This window comes from Scyliorhinus canicula, chromosome 8 (genome assembly GCF_902713615.1).
Source record: "Scyliorhinus canicula chromosome 8, sScyCan1.1, whole genome shotgun sequence".
NCBI classification, from domain to species: domain Eukaryota; kingdom Metazoa; phylum Chordata; class Chondrichthyes; order Carcharhiniformes; family Scyliorhinidae; genus Scyliorhinus; species Scyliorhinus canicula.
The window spans coordinates 102,973,108-102,991,624 of NC_052153.1; the positions used below are offsets into that span (position 1 = coordinate 102,973,108).

General features: G+C 43.8%; 1 protein-coding gene across 2 annotated transcripts in view; it reads right to left on the reverse strand.

The window, feature by feature from the left end:
* snx2 (sorting nexin 2) overlaps positions 1-18,078 on the reverse strand; it is a 66,995-nt gene extending 48,917 nt beyond the window's left edge. For both annotated transcript variants that reach the window (XM_038805015.1, XM_038805014.1), the window contains exons 1-3: positions 17,872-18,078; positions 10,288-10,402; positions 6,463-6,620 (exon numbers count right to left, since the gene is read on the reverse strand). In XM_038805015.1, the coding sequence (XP_038660943.1) occupies positions 6,463-6,620; positions 10,288-10,402; positions 17,872-18,054 (456 nt within the window). In that variant the 5' untranslated portion in view covers positions 18,055-18,078. The remainder of the gene's footprint in view (positions 1-6,462; positions 6,621-10,287; positions 10,403-17,871) is intronic.
* Positions 18,079-18,517: the final 439 nt, after the last annotated feature.

Below are 18,517 nucleotides of genomic sequence, written 5' to 3' on the forward strand. Positions count from 1 at the left end.
CACCGTTCCCTGCATCTTCTGGGTCTCCACCAACCTTTCAATCAACACCTTCATAAGGGCCAGCATCTCCGCCTTCAAGTCAGCAAAGCAGCTTTTTAAAAACTCCTGCTGCTCCCGAGAGCAATGAGCCCATGCTGCCTGGTCCCTGCCCGCCACCATCTTGTTTTTCGTGACCGTTCTCCTCTCTGCTCTAAAGCTATGTTTTTGACCGCTCCGCTCCTGGTCCACTCCATATGGTGCTGGGGGACCCTCACTGCTACCTTCCCATACCGGGAATAGTCGAACAAATGCCACTAAGGCTCCTTTAAAAAAAGGGCCCAAAAGTCAGTTATCGGCAGGAGCTGCCGAACTTGCGACCGATCCAGGCATAGCCGCAACCGGAAGTCCCTGTGCCCATCAATTCTATACATCTCAATCATGTCAACCCTCAATCTCCTCTGCTCCAAGGAAATAACCCCAGTGTAGACAATCTTGCTTCACAGTTAAACTCTCCAGCCCAGGCAACATCTTTGTGAATCTCACCGGAGGAGAGAGAGATATCACTGAATTCTGCCTGATGAACAGTCCCAGGTCACTGAGCTTTAGACACCAAATACCACAAAACCAAGGAGGAACCTTGCAATGGGAAGTCAATTTGTTGTCCTCAAAAAAGGAGGGGGGGGGGGGGGGGGAAGGAGACTTAAGTGCTGTCAGGCATAGAGTTCCAGGATTTTGACCCAGAGACAATGAAGGAACAACAATATATTTCCAAGTTAACCACCAGGTGATGGCATCCCAGGCCACTGGCCTTCTAGATCCCAGGCCTTTGACCTTTTAGATGGTAGTGGTCAAGTGTTTGGAAAAACTCTACCCAAGAAGCTTTGAATGTTCCTGCAGGAAATCTGGAGGATAACAAACAAGTGGGGTTGGGGGTGATTAATGAAAAATACCTTAGGGTTTTTGTTTTAGACCCCTAGAAATGTTAGTGCTCATTACAGCAAATGTCTGCAAAATTACATACAATTAGAAGCTAATCAGCTCCTCAGACCAGCTCTGCCATCCAAAGATCATGGCTGATGGCTTGAATTTCACATTCCTATCCACCGCGGATCCTTTGATTCCCTTGCCGAATTAGAATCTCAGTGTTAAAAATATTCAATGATCCTGAAACTTCCAAAGTTGCACAACCCTCAGACTTCTCATCTGTCCCAAAAGGGAGACTGCTAATTTTAGAAGTGCTCCCTCATTCTGGACTGGGGGAAATATCCTTTCCATGTCCACCTTGTCAAGGCCATTCAGGATCTTACTTCAATCAAGTCGCCTGTTACTCTTCTGAACTCATGGAAACATGCCCAGCCCATCCAACCCAAGATAATCCACACATTCCAGTATCAATCTAGTAAACTGCTTCTCAACCTCCAACACCCTTACTTGTGGGGTGGAATGGTGGCAGTGGTTAGCATTGCTGCCTCACAGCACCAGGGACCTGGGTTCAATTCCAGTCCTGGGTGACTGAAGTTTGCACATTCTACTGTCTGTGTGGATTTCCTCTGGGAGCTCTAGTTTCCTACCACGGTCCAAAGATGTGCATGTTAGGTGGATTGATCATGCTAAATGGTTAGGTGGGGTGTGCTTCAGAGTTGTAGGGATTCTATGATTCTAAGGGACAAAAATTCCACAGCACGAGATGCAGATTCACAAAAGCCCTGTATAACTGAAATTTAACATCCTTATTTATGTTCAATTCTTCTTGTAACAAAGGATCATTCAATTAGCCTTCTTAATTACTTGCTGTATCTGCATAATAACATACTAGAAATTCTGCAGGCATTCATATTTGATATTCTTCTTGCCAAACTGAAAAACTTCACCTTTACCCCACATTGTATTACTCCTGCCAAATGTTTGCCCACTTAACCCATCTACAGCAGTTATTCATTAAGGCCCTGCCCCCTCAAGTGGTGACCCTCGGGTTACATCACCACCAGTCAGAAAAGGAGAGCGCAGCCCAGGGTCCTCTGGGACTTAACTTCTCAAATTTTTCAATAGCCATTTGCAATCTCCTGGTGTCCTCTTCACAGCATTTTGTCATCTGCAAATTTAGCTACCATGCCTTTGCTCGCACAGCACAGACCCCTCACCATGTTACACCCTGCCAATCAGAAAATAGACCCATTTATGCATACTGTTTTCCAACAGCCATTCAATCTTCTATACATGTTAATATGTTAGCCCCTTACACCACGAGTTCCTATTTTGCACAATGCTTCCCCCCCCCCCCCCCCAGCCCTTGCCAGTGTCTGCATGGGTCTCACCCCCACAGCACAAAGAAGAAAGAAAATGAAAAATGAAAATCACTTATCATAAGTAGGCTGCAAATGAAGTTATCGTGAAAAGCCCCTAGTGACCACATTCCTGCGCAAGGTAGATGGATTGGCCACAATAAATTGTCCCTTAATTTGGAATTTTGTTTTTGTTGCTACTTTGCAGAATCTGGCAAGTTTTAGGAATAGTGTTTTAATTTGAATACTACTCAAATAATGCCGTATGTGAAGAATCTGAATAGTTACCACACTGAAGGTAGTCAATTGGGTTTCACATATCTCTACTAGACCAATTTAGCACTTCTGTCCCATCCACAAATTTTATTCAATCACCTGTTGAAAGCCACCTCCATCACAATTGGTGCATTCCACATCTTCCCCATCTTGTACCTCTCCCTGAAGAGAATGTCCTATTATGTTGCCTCTGGTTGATTTCAGAATGGGTAGAGTTGAAATAGACCCAGGTTCATCAATCTATCCACATTCTTAAGGGGGAGGGTGAGCAACCAGAAGTCATGGTGTACATAGGCGCCAATGACATAGCTAAAAGGGATGAGGATCTAAAAAGTGATTTTAGGGAGTTAGGTTGGAAGCTAAAGAGCACGACAAGCAGAGTAGTGATCTCAGGATTGCTACCGGTGCCACATGCAAGTGAGGAAAGGAACAGAGAGAGTGCAGCTGAACACGTGGCTGCAAGGCTGGTGCAGGAGGAAAGGCTTCAGATATGTGGAACATTGGGATATCTTCTGGAGAAGGTGGAACCTCTACATGAAGGACGGATTGCACCTAAATAGGGGCACCAATATCCTGGGTGAGAGGTTTGCTAGAGCTCTTCAGGAGGGTTTAAACTAGTTTGGCAGGGGGATGGGAACGAGAGCTATAGATCAGAGGGTAGGGTAGCTGTTGAACAGGCAGAAATAGTATGCAGCAAGTCTGAGGAAGGATAGACAGTTGATAGGGCAAAGTTGCACTCAGTGGAATGGGTTAAAGTGAGTCTGTTTCAATGCAAGGTGTGTCAGGAATAAGGGAGATGAACTTGGAGCATGGATCAGTACTTCGAATTATGATATTGTGGCCATTACAGAGACATGGATTTCACAGGGGCAGGAATGGTTGTTCAATGTTCCGGGGTTTAGATGTGTTAATAAGATTAGGGAGAGGGGTAAAAGAGGGAGAAGTAGCACTGTTTATGAGGGAGTGCACCACAGCTGCAGAAAAAGAGGTAGTCGAGGAGGGTTTGTCTACTCAGTCAGCATGGGGTGGAAGTCAGAAACAAGAAAGGAGAAGTCACTTTATTGGGAGTCTTCTACAGACTTCTAAAGTGGGAACAATCGTTCTTGGAGAAATGCACAACAGTAATGTGGGGATTGTTTAAGGAGCACTTGCTGCGAGTGCTGAATAGTTTTATCCCACTGAGATGAGGAAGGAATGGCAAGGTGAAAGAACCTTGGATGACAAAAGAAGGGGAGCTTCTAGTCAAGAGGAAGAAGGAAGCTTACGCAAGGTTGAGGAAGCAAGGACCGGACTTGGTTCTAGAGGGTTACAACGTAGCCAGGAAGGAACTCAAAAATGGACTGAGGAGAGCTAGAAGGAGACATGAAAAAGCCCTGGCGCGAAGAATTAGGGAAAACCCCAAGGCGTTCTACACTTGCGTGAAGAATAAGAGGATGATCAGAGTGAGAGTAGGGCCAATCAGGGATAGTGGAGGGAACATGTGCCTAGAGTCTGAGGAGATGGGAGAGGCCCTAAATTAATACTTTGCTTCAGTATTCACTAGAGAGGGGGGTCTTGTTGCTCATGAGAACATTGTGAACCAGGTTGATACGATGTGCTGGAAATTTTGATAAGTATCAGGATAAGTCCCCTGGGCCTGACAGGATATACCCAAGGTTACTACGGGAAGTGAGGGAGGAGATTACTGCGCCGTTGGCGATCATCTTTGTGTCCTCACTCTCCGCTGGAGTAGTACCGGATGATTGGAGGGAGAGAATGTTGTTCCTGTTCAAGAAAGGGAATAGGGAAATTCCTGGGAATTACAGGCCCATCAGTTTTACACCTGTGAGCAGCAAAATATTGGAAAGGATTCTGAGAGATAGGACTTATAATTATTTAGAAAAACAGTTTGATTAAAGATAGTCAGCATGTATTTGTGAGGGGCAGGTCATGCATCACTGAATTATTTGAGGATGCAACGAGACACATTGATGAAGGTCGGGCAGTGGATGTGGTGTATATGAATTTCAGTGAGGCATTTGATAAGGTTCCCCATGGTAGGCTCATTCAAAAAGTTAGGGGGCATGAGATACAGGGAAATTTGGTTGTCTGGATACGGAATTGGCTGGCTGAAAGACTACAGCGAGTGGTAGTGGATGGAAAGCATTCCACCTGGGAGGTCGGTGACCAGTGGCGACCGCAACGATCTGTTCTGGGAACTCTGCTCCTTGTGGTTTTTATAAATGACTTGAATGAGGAAGTGGAAGGGTGGGTTAGTACTTTTGCCGATGACACCATGTTTGGGGGAGCTGTAGATAGTGTCGAGGGTTGTTTCAGGTTACAGCAGGACATTGACAGGATGCAGAGCTGGGCTAAATGGCAGATGGAGTTCAACCTGGATAAATGTGAAGTGACTCATTTTGGAAGATCGAATTTGAATGCTGAATATAGGGTTAAAGGCAGGATTCTTGGAAGTGTGGGGGAAACAGGGGGATCTTGGGGTCCACGTACATTGATCCCTCAAAGTTGTCACTCAGATTGATAGGGTTGTTAAGGCGTATGGTGTTGACTTTCATTCACAGGGGGATTGAGTTTAAGAGCCATGAGATTTTGCTGCAGCTTTATAAAACTCTAGTTAGACCACACTTGGAATATTATGTTCAGTTCTGGTTGCCTCATTACAGGAAGGATGTGGATGCTTTGGAAAGGGTACAGAGGAGATTTACCAGGATGCTGCCTCGACTGAAGGGCATGTCTTATGAAGAAAGGTTGAGGGAGCAAGGGCTTCTCTCACTGGAACGAAGAAGGCAGAGAAAGGTGAACAAGGTGATGAGAGGCATGGATAGAGTGGATAGCCAGAGACTTTTACCCAGGGTGGAAATGGTTGTCACAAGGGGACATGATTTTAAGGTGATTGGAGGAATGTATAGGGGAGATGTCAGAGGTAGGGTCTTTATACAGAGAGTGGTGGGTACATGGAATGCACTGCCAGCAGAGGTGATCAGTCAGTCATTAGGGACATTTAAGCAACTCTTGGACAGGTACATGGACAGCAGTAAATTGAAGGGGTGTAGGTTAGGTTGATCTTAGATTAGGATAACTGGTCAGCACAACATTGTGGGCTGAAGGGTCTGTACTGTTCTATAACTGAAGCTCCTCATCTCTGGTAATTGAAGCTCCTCATCCTTGGAACCCTAATGCTTTGCACCCTCTAATACCAGTGTAGTGCGCATAGACAATACTGCGCTATCACCTTCACTGACAGTGGCCCCCCGGTGCATCTTTATACCTTTTATTGCCTCGTTGCATTATTCCTACAAAGTTATTTCAATTTCTCTGCATTGAATTTCATCTGCCATTTGTCCACCCAAGCCCTTGTGAAAGTCTCAGTATCCTTCTCAGTTCATAACATCTTGCAAATTTTGAAAACTGTAACCTACATAGATTATAGGTCAAGAGTAGATTTATACAAGGTCATTGGAATATTTATTGTATAATCGTAATATAATCTTACTCCAACAAAGTAGCTATGACAAGTTTGTTGGGGAGTTGGATAAATGATAAAAAGTGTGATGTACAAAATGGAATAAAAACTGGAAGGTGCAGCTTAATTGAAATGAGCTATTTCCAATTTGGTACAGAAAAATGGACTTGTTTGAAGGAGTGTTGTTCTTGGGAGCCCCACCTGTATTTGATGGTCATGAAATGCCACATTACAATCAGAGCATGAAGGAATTCTGTATCCTGCCAACAGTTTTCCATTGATCAATGTGAAAATAGACTTTTCTCAGACATTAAAATAGTTTCTGCATTCATCTACATCTGTAGTCAAGTACTTTACTGTGAAGTAACATCCAAATTTACAAAATTCTGAGATACCTAGACAGTATTTTGTAGAAGTAACAGACTACGCAAGGCAATTTGGTCAGAAATTTGAAATTCATACCTCTTCTTTGGTTCGATCAAACATCATAGGATGAGATATCTTTAGTTCTGATCGTGGTGCAATGAGTGTTGGAGATACTGGTGTAATGGCTGGAGTTGGTTCTGGAGAAAGTATATGTTCTCTTTCAGGACTATCAAGAGACACCTCTTCTGTAGCTTCTGAAAACAGGATGCAGGGAAATGAAGAGTTTCACTCTGCAAGAATTACTTGTTATATTTGCTTTCTTATGGACAACACAAAATCTAAAGCCGATTTCTAACATACCAAGAGTCACTAAAAAGAAAGCAGCTGGCTATAATTAATTTTTGGTTTATGCAATACATTTAAAAAAAAAACATTTGAATGCTTTCAAATTAAGCTAATGCTATTATTTCAACAAGAAAATTCAGGTCACAAATGCAACTGCCGATAGACTGAACAGAGGACGTTGGAAAAACTCAGGCCTGCATCCAACAGGAGAGAAAAAAAGCTGAGTCCACAGACTCTTCACAGGAACTGCAAGGTGGGGGGGGGGGAATATGTAGAATACAAAAAAGTAGCATTAAGAACAAAAAACAAGACAGGTGGCCTAGTGTGCACACATTTGGTGGTGGTGGCGAGGTAGAGGAGAAAGGTCAACATTTAAAGTTGCTGAACTCAAGGTGAAGGCCAGAGGGTTGCAACATGCCCAACTACAAGATGAGATGCTGCTTCTCCAGCTTGCGCCAGGCTTCACTAGAGCATTGCAGCAGGCCAAGGGTGGACATGAACCTTGCTCTCCTGCAAAGTAATCCTAACAGTAGTGTGTGCAAGTTATGATCACCACAGTAATCGGAAAGGATTTCAGCTTCCTTCAGCAAGGGGACCTTATCGAAGTGTACAAGACTGAGGCATTATTGAAAAAGAGTAGAGGAAAACACATTTCTCCTTAGTAGATGGACCAATAACCCGGGGGGGGGGGGGGGGGGGGGGGGGGGGGGGGGTTTAAGGCAAGGAGCAGGAGATTTAAGAGGTAATGAGGAAAAGGTTTTCACTCAGTCAGTCTGCCTTTACAGCAAGGAAATAGGCCCTTTGGCCCATTGTGTCCACACCAGCCATCAAGCATCCATCTACTCTAATCCCATTTTCCAACACTTGGCCAGTAGCCTTGTATTCTGCAGCATTATAAGTGGTGATCCAAATACTTAAAATGTTGAAGGTTACCACCACTACCGCCCTTTCAGACAGTGAGTTCCAGATTTGAACCACACTCTGGGCAAAAATGTTTTTCCTTAAACCGGTCTAAGCCTCCTACCCCTTACCTTAAAATCTAACCCTGCTGGTTATTGATCCCTCTGCTAAAGGTTGCTTCCTATCCACCCTATGCCCCTCTATTTTAGATTATGGGTGGTGGAATCTGAAGCTCACTGCCAGAAAAAAAAATATATTGGTAGAAGCAGGAACCCTGAACATTTAAGAAGCACTTAAAACTCCATAGCAGACAAGGCTACACACATAGAACATAGAACAGTACAGGCCCTTCGGCCCTCAATGTTGTGCCGAGCCATGATCACCCCACTCAAACCTACGTATCCACCCTATACCCGTAACCCAACAACCCCCCCTTAACCTTACTTTTATTAGGACACTATGGGCAATTTAGCATGGCCAATTCACCTAACCCGCACATCTTTGGACTGTGGGAGGAAACCGGAGCACCCGGAGGAAACCCACGCACACGGGGAGGACGTGCAGACTCCACACAGACAGTGACCCAGCTGGGAATCGAACCTGGGACCCTGGAGCTGTGAAGCATTTATGCTAACCACCATGCTACCCTGCTGCACCAAGTTGGAAAATTAGATTAGAATAGATAGGGAGTTTCTTGGCCAGCAGATATGTACTGTAAAACTCTAATAGTAATCTTTATTGTCACAAGTAGGCTTACATTAACACTGCAATGAATTTACTGTGAAAATCCCCTAGTCGCCATACTCTGCCTGTTCGGGAGAATTCAAATGTCCAACTCACCCAACAGCATGTCTTTCGGGACTTGTGGGAGGAACCCGAGCACCCAGAGGAAATGCATGCAGGCACGGGGAGAACGTGGAAACTCCACACAGTGCCCCAAGCTGTGAATCAAACCTGGGACCCTGGCACTGTGAAGCAACAGTGCTAACCACTGCGTTACCATGCCACCCCTAGGACTCTGTTCGCATCAGCACAGTGGGCTAAATAGCTGGCTTTTAAAGCAGACCCAGGCAGCCTCCCCGAACAGGCACTGGAATATGGCGACTAGGGGCTTTTCACAGTAACTTCATTTGAAGCTTAGATGCGACAATCAGCGATTTTCATTTCATATTCCATCAGCTTATTCCACACATTTGATAGGAGCATTGCGAACATTTGTGTTTCAGGCAATTGTGCAAATTATTAAAACAGGGTTATTGTAATACTGATTAAGATGCAATAGAATAACTTGCCATTGTTGCAACTTCAATTTGAATAGGGCAAGATCAGGACTTACAGCTTTAAGAACCAAACAATTTATAAATATTCCACACTGAAGACTAGGTCACTGAATACACACACGGCATGGTTAGACAGTACTCCTGCTCCAATATGGTCTAAATCGCACTTTCACTTCCGGATGGAGAGGTGTCATGAGGTGACACTAATCGGTTAGGACTATATTCACTGGAATTTAGAAGAGAGATAGAGTTATTCTAACAGGATTGGACAGGGTAGCTGTCAGAAAGAATCTTCCTAATGGTGGAAGAGTCAGAATTGAGGGTGATAGTACCCAATTCATTTTTTCCAATTAAGGGCCAATCCACCTACCCTGCACATCTTTTTGAGTTGTGGGGGCAAAACCCACACAAACACAGGGAGATGTGCAAACTTCACACAGACAGTGACCCAGAGCCGAGATCGAACCTGGGACCTCGGCACTGAGGCTGCAGGGCTAACCCACTGCACCACCGTGCTGCCAAACAAGGAATTAGATATAACGCTCGGGCTAAAGGGGGGTCAAGATATATTTGGGGTGAGGGGGAAAAAAAAAGAAGAGAAAATCAGGGTATTGAACCGGATGATCATAATGAATAGTGGCGCAGGCTCAAAGGGCCGAATGGTCTCCTCCTGCTTCTATTTTCTATGTATATTTCTATGTATAAATGAAGCACTCATGAGCAAGCATACCGGTTTTATTCGGCACTCCAGGCCCATTAACTGTTAACCCTAAAGGATTAATTTTCAACTAAATTAACCACGCTGGTTGTGTGCCACAAGGCCTAGGAGCAGAATTAGGCCATTTGGCCCATAGTCCATTCCAGCATTCAATCATGGCTGATATGTTTCTTATCCGCATTATCCATTTTTTTCAATTAAGGGGCAATTTAACTTGGCCAATCCACCTACCTTGCGCATTTTTGTGGAGGCAGGGAGTGATCGAACCCAGGTCCTCGGCACCGAGGCAGCAGTGCCAACCACTGCACCACCGTGATGCCCCCCGACCCCCTTTTTCCAATCAAGAACCTCTCTCTCTGTCTCCAGGACAGGTGACTTGGCTCCACAGCATTAAGTTCCACTGATTCATAACCCTGGCTTAAGATATTCCTCCTTATCTGGTTTGAAAGATCGTCCCTTCAGTCCGAGGCTGTGCCCTTGGGTTCTTGTTTTGCCTACTAGTGGAAACATCCTCTCCATGTTCACTATCTAGGCCTCTCAGTATTATGCAAGTGTCAATGAGATCGCCTCTTCCTCACCATGTCTCCCCCCCCCCCACACACACACTGCATCAAGTACTGACCCATAATAATATAGTGGAGATCCAGGGAGATTCAAAATAGAACTGAACATGCTCACCTGCAAAAAGGTCTTCACGGTCATCATCCAGCAAAGTGTCAGATTTGGGACCATTGGACTTTACACTTGTGTCTTCAGCTGGAAGACTGGCAGGTTCAGGTGAAGATGGGCTTGACTGAAAAAGACCACCACATCAGCAAGTTTAGTCAGATTAACCAAAATCATAAAAACCTGATCAGTGGGAAGAAAAACAAATGTTATGCAGACGTCAAAAGCTTTAAAAGGAAATCAGGCTAATAGTCATTTATTCAATGGGTAAGGAAACACTTGTACGCACAGAAAACTGCATTTGTATTGTTTCACAAGCTCTTTAAGCTTATTATCTACATATGGACTGATATCATTACACAACTTAATGGCTTGCACCACATTTTACGCTGACGTGATCGTTTACATGTGGGACAGTCTGACGTTTCACAATATTTCCATTTATTTAACAGGTTTTCCATTCCACTACATCCTATTAGTACAATTAAAACATTATCTCCAGGAAACACTTCAATCAGACCAATCTAAAAAGCCGCAGAAAAACCCACATCTAAAGATCTGCTCAGTCTATAAGGATGTGCCTTAAAATAAACCCAAGATTGAAAACTAGGAGTGCAAGCTTTTAAAATGCACAATTGTTCATCATGTGAACATCTACATATTGTAAAAAGAATAAAGATCAGTTTGGTTAGCCTGCACTTTCACTAGGAATAATATTCCGTCCCAAATAAAACCGGTCGTCAAGAAGCAGATATATTGAAGCACTTTGAAAGTTACTGACATAAAACAGGTGAAATCAGTCCAAAATAAGAATTGCTTGCAAATACACAACCTTTTCTAACACATGATCCTGTCAAGGCGTGTAAAGAAAAGTTCTCAAAACTACTAACTGTATTTTCGTTGTTTGTATTACAGAATGACTATAAGACATAGGAGCAGAATTAGGCCACTTAGCCCATCGCACCTGCTTCGCCATTCAACCATGGCTGATATTTTCTCATCCCCATTGTCCTGCCTTCTCCCTGTAACCCCTGATCCATCAAGAACCTCTCTGTCTAAAAGGCACTCAGTGAATTGGCCTCCACAGCCTTCTGCGGCAAAACAGATTCACCACCCTCTGGCTGAAGAAATTCCTCTTCATCTCTGTTTTAAAAGGATTGTCCCTTTAATCCGAGATGGTGTCCTCTGGTTCTAGTTTTTCCTACAAGTGGAAACATCCTCGCCACGTCCACTCTATCCAGGCCTCACAGTATCTTGTACGTTTCAATATGATGCCCTCTCATCCTTCTGAACTCCAATGAGTACAGACCCAGAGTCCTCAAACATTCCTCATACGACAAGCTCTTCATTCCAGAGATCATTCTTGTGAACCTCCTCTGTACCCTTTCCAAGGCCAGCACATCCTTCCTTAGATATTGGGCCCAAAATTGCTCATAATATTCCAAATAGGTTCTGACCAGCACCTTATACAGCCTCAGAAGTACATCCCTGGTCTTGTATTCTAGCCTGCTTGACATGAATGCTAACATTGCATTAGTCTTCTTAACTGCTGACTGAACTTGCACATTAACCTTAAGAGAATCGTGAACAAGGACTCCCACGTCCCTTTGTGCTTCTGCTTTCCAAAGCATGGCTCTGGTCAGACCCCATTTGGAGTATTATGAGCAGTTTTGGGCGCTGTATCTACGGAAGGATGTGCTGGCCTTGGAAAGGGTCCACAAGAATGAAGAGCTTGACATACGAGAAACAGTTGAGGACTCTGGGTCTGTACTCGTTGGGAGTTTAGAAGGATTTTGGGGGGGGGGGTCTTACTGAAATTTACAGCATACTGGAGGGAGTGGACGTGGAGAGGATGTTTCCACTAGTAGAAAAAACTAGAAGCAGAGGGCACAATCTCAGACTAAAGGGATGATTCTTTTAAAAATTCTTTAATTTGCTTTTAAAGAATCTTAAGGACACGGAGTGTCTTTCAGACCGAGATAGATAGATTCTTGATTAGTAAGGGGATCAGGGGTTATGGGGAAAAGGCAGGCGAATGGAGAAGAGAAAAATATCAGCCATTATTAAATGGCAAAGTTGACTCGATGGACTTCTGTAATACAAGCAACGAAAATACACAAGTCTAGAACAATATTGCAGTAGCAGGCAATGTTAAATTGAGCCTATTGTCAGTTACATAATCTGGTTCATCCTTTGGGGCAAAACCACCATAGAATCCAAAGTGCAGAAAGTGGTCATTTGGCCCATTGAGCAGACATGGACCCTCCCATCTTATTTTTGAACACCAAGGGGCAATTTAGCATGGCCAGTCACCTAACCTGAACATCTTTGGACTTTGGGAGGAAACTGGAGCACCTGGAGGAAACACACGCAGTCACAAGATGAACATGCAAACTCCAGTCACCCAAGGCCAGAACTGAACTCAGGTCCCTGGTGCTGTGAGGCAGCAGTCCCACCCCAGCTTCATCTGAAGCTTTAGGGTTGCAGTCGGTACTGCCAAGACTGCTTCATGCCCAGAGGTTTTACTGCAACAAGGCACGGTACAACAGATAATGGAGTTTTGGCCAAGTTGCTGGCTTTGGATTTTCCCCTAGTGTTTTCCACACCTTTGCTTTTGAGGGCAAGAGAGTTAATTTAGTTGTACTAAGTGCAGCAATGCTGGAAGAGCTTCTCTCAGGTCTTGACGTTGATATCAAACCTCCAAAGTGAAATTTTCAAAAAGTATCCCTAAAGTACTTCCTTTGATCAACACAACACCCCAGACTCTAGCTCTTGATGAAAGATTTGCACTGGTAGAAAGTGTCAGGCTTTCTGGCCACATGCCAAACCCAATTGTCACTATATGCAGTTTCAAATTCCTAGGGGTGCACATCACCAAAAATCTATCCTGGTCCACTCATGTCGACGCTATCACCAAGAAAGCACAACAGTGCCTTTACTTCCTCAGGAAACTAAGGAAATTTGGCATGTCCACATTAACCCTTACCAACTTTTACAGATGCACTATAGAGAGCATCCTCTCGGGCTGCATCACAGCCTGGTATGGCAACTGCTCGGCCCAGGACCGCAAGGAACTTCAGAGAGTCATGAATACCGCCCAGTCCATCACACGAACCTGCCTCCCATCCATTGATTCCATCTACACCTCCCGCTGCCGGGGGAAAGCAGGCAGCATAATCAAGGATCCCTCCCACCCGGCTTATCACTTTTCCAACTTCTTCCATCGGGCAGGAGATTCAGAAGTTTGAGAACACGGACGAACAGACTCAAAAACAGCATCTTCCCCACTGTCACCAGACTCCTAAATGACCCTTTTATGGACTGTCCTCATTAACACTACACCCTGTCTGCTTCATCCGATGCCAATGCTTATGTAGTTACATTGTACATCTTGTGTTGCCCTATTATGTATTCTCATGTATTTTCTTGAATTCTGTTCAATTCCCTTTTCTTCCCATGTACTGAATGATCTGTTGAGCTGCTTGCAGAAAAATACTTTTCACTGTACCTCGGTACACGTGACAATAAACAAATCCAATCCAATGCGTGGACTCCTGGTACGCCAGCACAGGCAAGCACCCGTGTCTGGCATTTTATCCTGCCATCTGCTCTTCATATCCTCCAAAGTCAGCTCAGGTGAAATGGTCGAGCTTCTTGGCATGATGCTAGTATAGTCCCAAGTATCACATGCATAAAGCAAATTGGGATACAACAGACCAGTTCATCTATATTTCCCAGATTAATGTTTGAAGTCTGTTTTAGGCTACACTTGCTTTGGTAATTCTCGCACATGTTTCTTTGTCAGAGACAGGTCGAGAGCTTGTTGCACTACTTCCAAGGACTCCAAAGAACGTGTCCATGCTGTTAAGCCAACCTGAACATTCAAAATAACAGGAAGGGAGAGTAATCAGGTCAATGAAAATAAATCATCTTTATTAGTGTCACAAGTAGGCTTACGTTAACACTGCAATGAAGTTACTGTGTTAAAGCCTCTAGTTCCACACTGGCACAGGGTACACTGAAGGAGAATTCAGAATGTCCAATTTGCCCAAGAAGCACGTCTTCAGTGGGAGGAAACCGAAGGAAACTCATGCAGACACGGAGAATGTGCGACCCAAGCCGGGTCCCTCTAACACTTCTCAATTTCACGATTACCAGTTAAAATATGAAGGTATGGACGATACAAATTTCCAATCCCATCTTCAACTGACACTAGCCTCCCATCCCCAATGCATCAGTTATCAACCTATTATGTGCTTCATCATACTTTGCCTAACTTGTTGATCCTTCAGCCATATGTTCCTGCACTAAAATGTTTTTAGAATTCTCAGATCTCCCCAAACTGAACTTAACATATCCCTTCAAATTCCCTCAACTCCTGACTTTTCCCCCCTCATCCACTGAACAGTATGAAATACTGTAAAAGGGAAAGTTGTTGCACTGCAAGCACTTAGTATTTGACTCTAAATGATGAAAATGTTTCCAGAACATAGAGATGATTAACTGTAATTAAAATACCAAGTTTTTCTAACTTATCACTTATATGTCACAAACTCAATTCCATTTGTTTGCTTAGGCTTTCCCCATGTAAATGCACCTATTCTGACTATTTTGATTGCCAACCTTGAACTGCACAATTTCTATCACTAAACATTCATTTGGTTCTCCAACTTACCTAGATCATGAAGTACAATAAAGTTTGCAATGCACAGAAATAACTCAATAACCAGGTAGGGCATTCATTTTCAGTGATTAGCACTGCTGCATCACAGCTCCAGGGACCCAGGTTCAATTCCAGCCTCGGGTGACTGTGTGCAGAGTCTGCACATTCTCCCAGGTGCTCTGGTTTTCTCCCACAGTCCAAAGATGTGCAGGTTAGGTGGATTGGCCATGCTAAATTAGCTGTGTCCAAAACATTAGGTAGGGTTACTGGGATAGGATGGTGGCATGGACTGTATGGTGCTCTTTCCAGGTGCCCGTTCAGATTCAGTGGACCAAATAGCCTCCTTTTGCACTGTAAAGTCTATGATTCCCTGTTACATAAAAGAGATAGGCATTACCACTTTATATTTGCCATGCTCCTGTGGGCAGATATTGAGAATGCAAACCAATAATAAAATATGGTTGTGTAATCCCCTATGACAAGGGAGCAAGCACTGGAAATATTATTCAATAGAAAGATGCTGGCCTACTAACAAAACCAATAGTCTGCAGCTATTTGAAGTTAACAAGGTTTCAACCAGTATGGGATCAGTTTCAAACTGAGGTTATTTTAAAATGATGTTGTTTAAGTAAATGGTTTTGCATATAACTATTGTATTGCCACCAGCAAAACTCCAATGGGATATCCAACAAGAGGCAATTGACTTCATATTTTCCGTTGCATCAGATGCAACTCTAGCTATCCAAGAAAAGCCAAGTATACAACTACATACTGGTCAGAAAAGGAACAGTATTGGAAATATGCAGAAGTTAATGGTTAAACAGAATACATAAACTCAGTTGTGAACATTAAGCAACAAACTGCAGATATCCGATTGTCAGGTCACAATTTCTGTGCTTGGGGACAAAGTTATTTTTATGAAGTATCATCAGATACTTTCGGGTCAAAGCTCTCTCTACAGGGACTATCATGTGGTTTAACCTTTGCAGAAATTTACGACAGTCAGGTTCATATTGACTGAGGAAACACCCCAACCAGCATCAGATGAAATGAGGATTATACCAGCAGCTTACACTAGATAATCACAATGAAACTGCTGCGGCCTGGAGATGTACTAACACGCAAGGAAAGCTTCTGTTGTTCCCTCAAGCTTCCCACAGCTTCAGAGGATCAACAGCTGGTCCCAAATGCTTGCATCTCTAAAAAGGGAATCGGCAGTGGCAGTTAGGAAGCTCTAACCAGGTACGGCCACTAATTAGGAGACTGATTTTAAGTTCCTGAAGTATTATTGTCATTTATTTATTTTATTAAATGTAGTATTTCCATACGACATCCACTATCAATGTTGTTTCTGTGCACAACTGTTTCTACCCTTGAATAAAGGGATCACTTGGCAATTCTGAATTCAATATTAATGCTACAAATAACTGCCAGTTAAGTGGTGGAATATTAGAAATGGGCATACTGAAAACTTGTCAGTTACAATCCAGGTGGAATAAAGCAAAGATAAAAAACAGTTTTGGGCCCCATATCTAAGGAAGGATGTGCTGGCCTTGAAACAAGTCCAGAGAGGTTCACATGAATTATCCCTGGAATGAAGAGCTCATTGTATGAGGATCAGTTGGAGAGAGAGCGAGAGCTAATTGATACCTACAAGATACAGGAGGTGCCTACATAGAGTAGACATGGAGGATGTTTCCACTAGTAGGAAAACTAAAACCACAGGGCACAATGTCAGACTAAAGGAATGATCCTTTAAAACAGAGGACAAATTTCTTCAGTAAAAGGATGGGGAAATCTGTGGAACTCTTTGCCACAGAAGGCAATGGACTCCAAATCACTGTCTTCAGACAGAGATAGATTGGTTCTTAATTAATAGGGGTAAACCTCTGGGGAGAAGACCAGAGAATGGGGATGAGAGATGAGAAATATATTAGCCATGATTGAATGACAGAGCAAACTCAATGGGCCAAATGGCTTCATTCAGCCATGTCTCATGGTCTTGAAACCAAGATGGAAATTTCTAGATTACCTTACTATAAGAGCTAGACAGAGATTAGATTACCCAATCAGAAAAAGGCAATTTTCCTGGAGAAAACCAGCCCCAGTCTAAAGGCAATAAGGGTACCTTCAAGTACATATTGGCTAACCACTTTGTTCCATTCCATTTCCACATCCCTATAAGAGTTCTGGTTTAAAACATCAATTTCAAAACTATTGTGTTCCTTTTAAAACAATTACACACAGCACAAAAGGTTGCCATCTGTTACCCACAGCATAAAAGGTTTGCCAAACCTTCCCACAATTCCACTTAGAACTTGTTCAAAATACAAGATTACTTTTAACAGACATCAACATTCAAGTAGATTTCACTTGGCAATATTTATATGAAGTTAAACAGATTTCAAAATAAATGTTATTAAGTGAAAGTATCATCAAAAGTAAAAAAGGATATCTTCCTGGATCCCAATTTGACAAGTTAAGCTGGTTTTTAAAAAATGAATTTGAATACACCATAGATCAGTGGATACTGACCACTACTTTCCCGGGTTATTAGCCATCAGGGTTAACCACGGAATCAATTGCGCTACAATGATAAGTGGTGAAGTCTCCAGAAGTTAGAAAATCGTTTCTATCCTGTTGATAGGAAGCTGACATGCGCAGTAACGCCAAGACAAGTTCACTGCGTTCAACAGTCGATTTGTTCCAAAAAACCTGATTTTTAAAAAATATTAGAGCCAGTGAAAGCGGTGCTGTGAACTCGCCCCTCAACATCGCGTCGATAATGTAATTAATTACAAATGACAAACGCCGAGCCAGACACGGATCAGAGGCGAAGTCCCGAGGGAGGAAAAATCACGAAGTGTCAGCCGACCGCCTCCACCCATCAAACACACACATACATACTGCAGCGGGGGCCCTCCGGTACTCACCTCCAGGGTGCTCGTGGTGCTAACAAAGAGATCTTCTCCCCCCTCCACCTCCCTGAACTCCGAGTCGTCTCCCTCGCCTTCCACATCCCCATCTCCATCGCCAAATGGGGGAGGTTCTCTCTCTGTCGCCATCTTCTCTGTCCCGGTCAGGCTGCAGTCAGGTGACCCGCGCCGCGCGCACATATACCGCGCTCCCCGTGACGTCAGCGGCCGACTCGTCCGCGTGACAGTGCTCGGGAGCGAGGCGCCCGCTTTGTTTGGAAAGTCGGGGAGAGTCTGCACACTTCCGCATTCGGAAACAGCGGCTCACATCTCAGCCAAGGCAGGGCTGAGTGAGGGCTGCCACACCTCACACAGGAACCAGGAGGGATTACTTACCCAAAGGCTCTTGAATTTGTGGAATTCTGTAGCCCAGAGTGCAGTGGACCACAGAACACTAAACACATGCAGGAAAGAGATAGATAGGTTTTGTAGACCACAAATGAGGCCGATTGAGTTTGTAAAAAGAAAACTGAGTTTATTGCAAAGCAGTTATATTTACAATATACATCAGATCCCAACCGGGTTTACTCTGTCGCTTCCATACGGTTCATGTCGCATTACATTCACCCCCCCCCCCCCCACCATCTGGCCTGGGTTTGCGAAA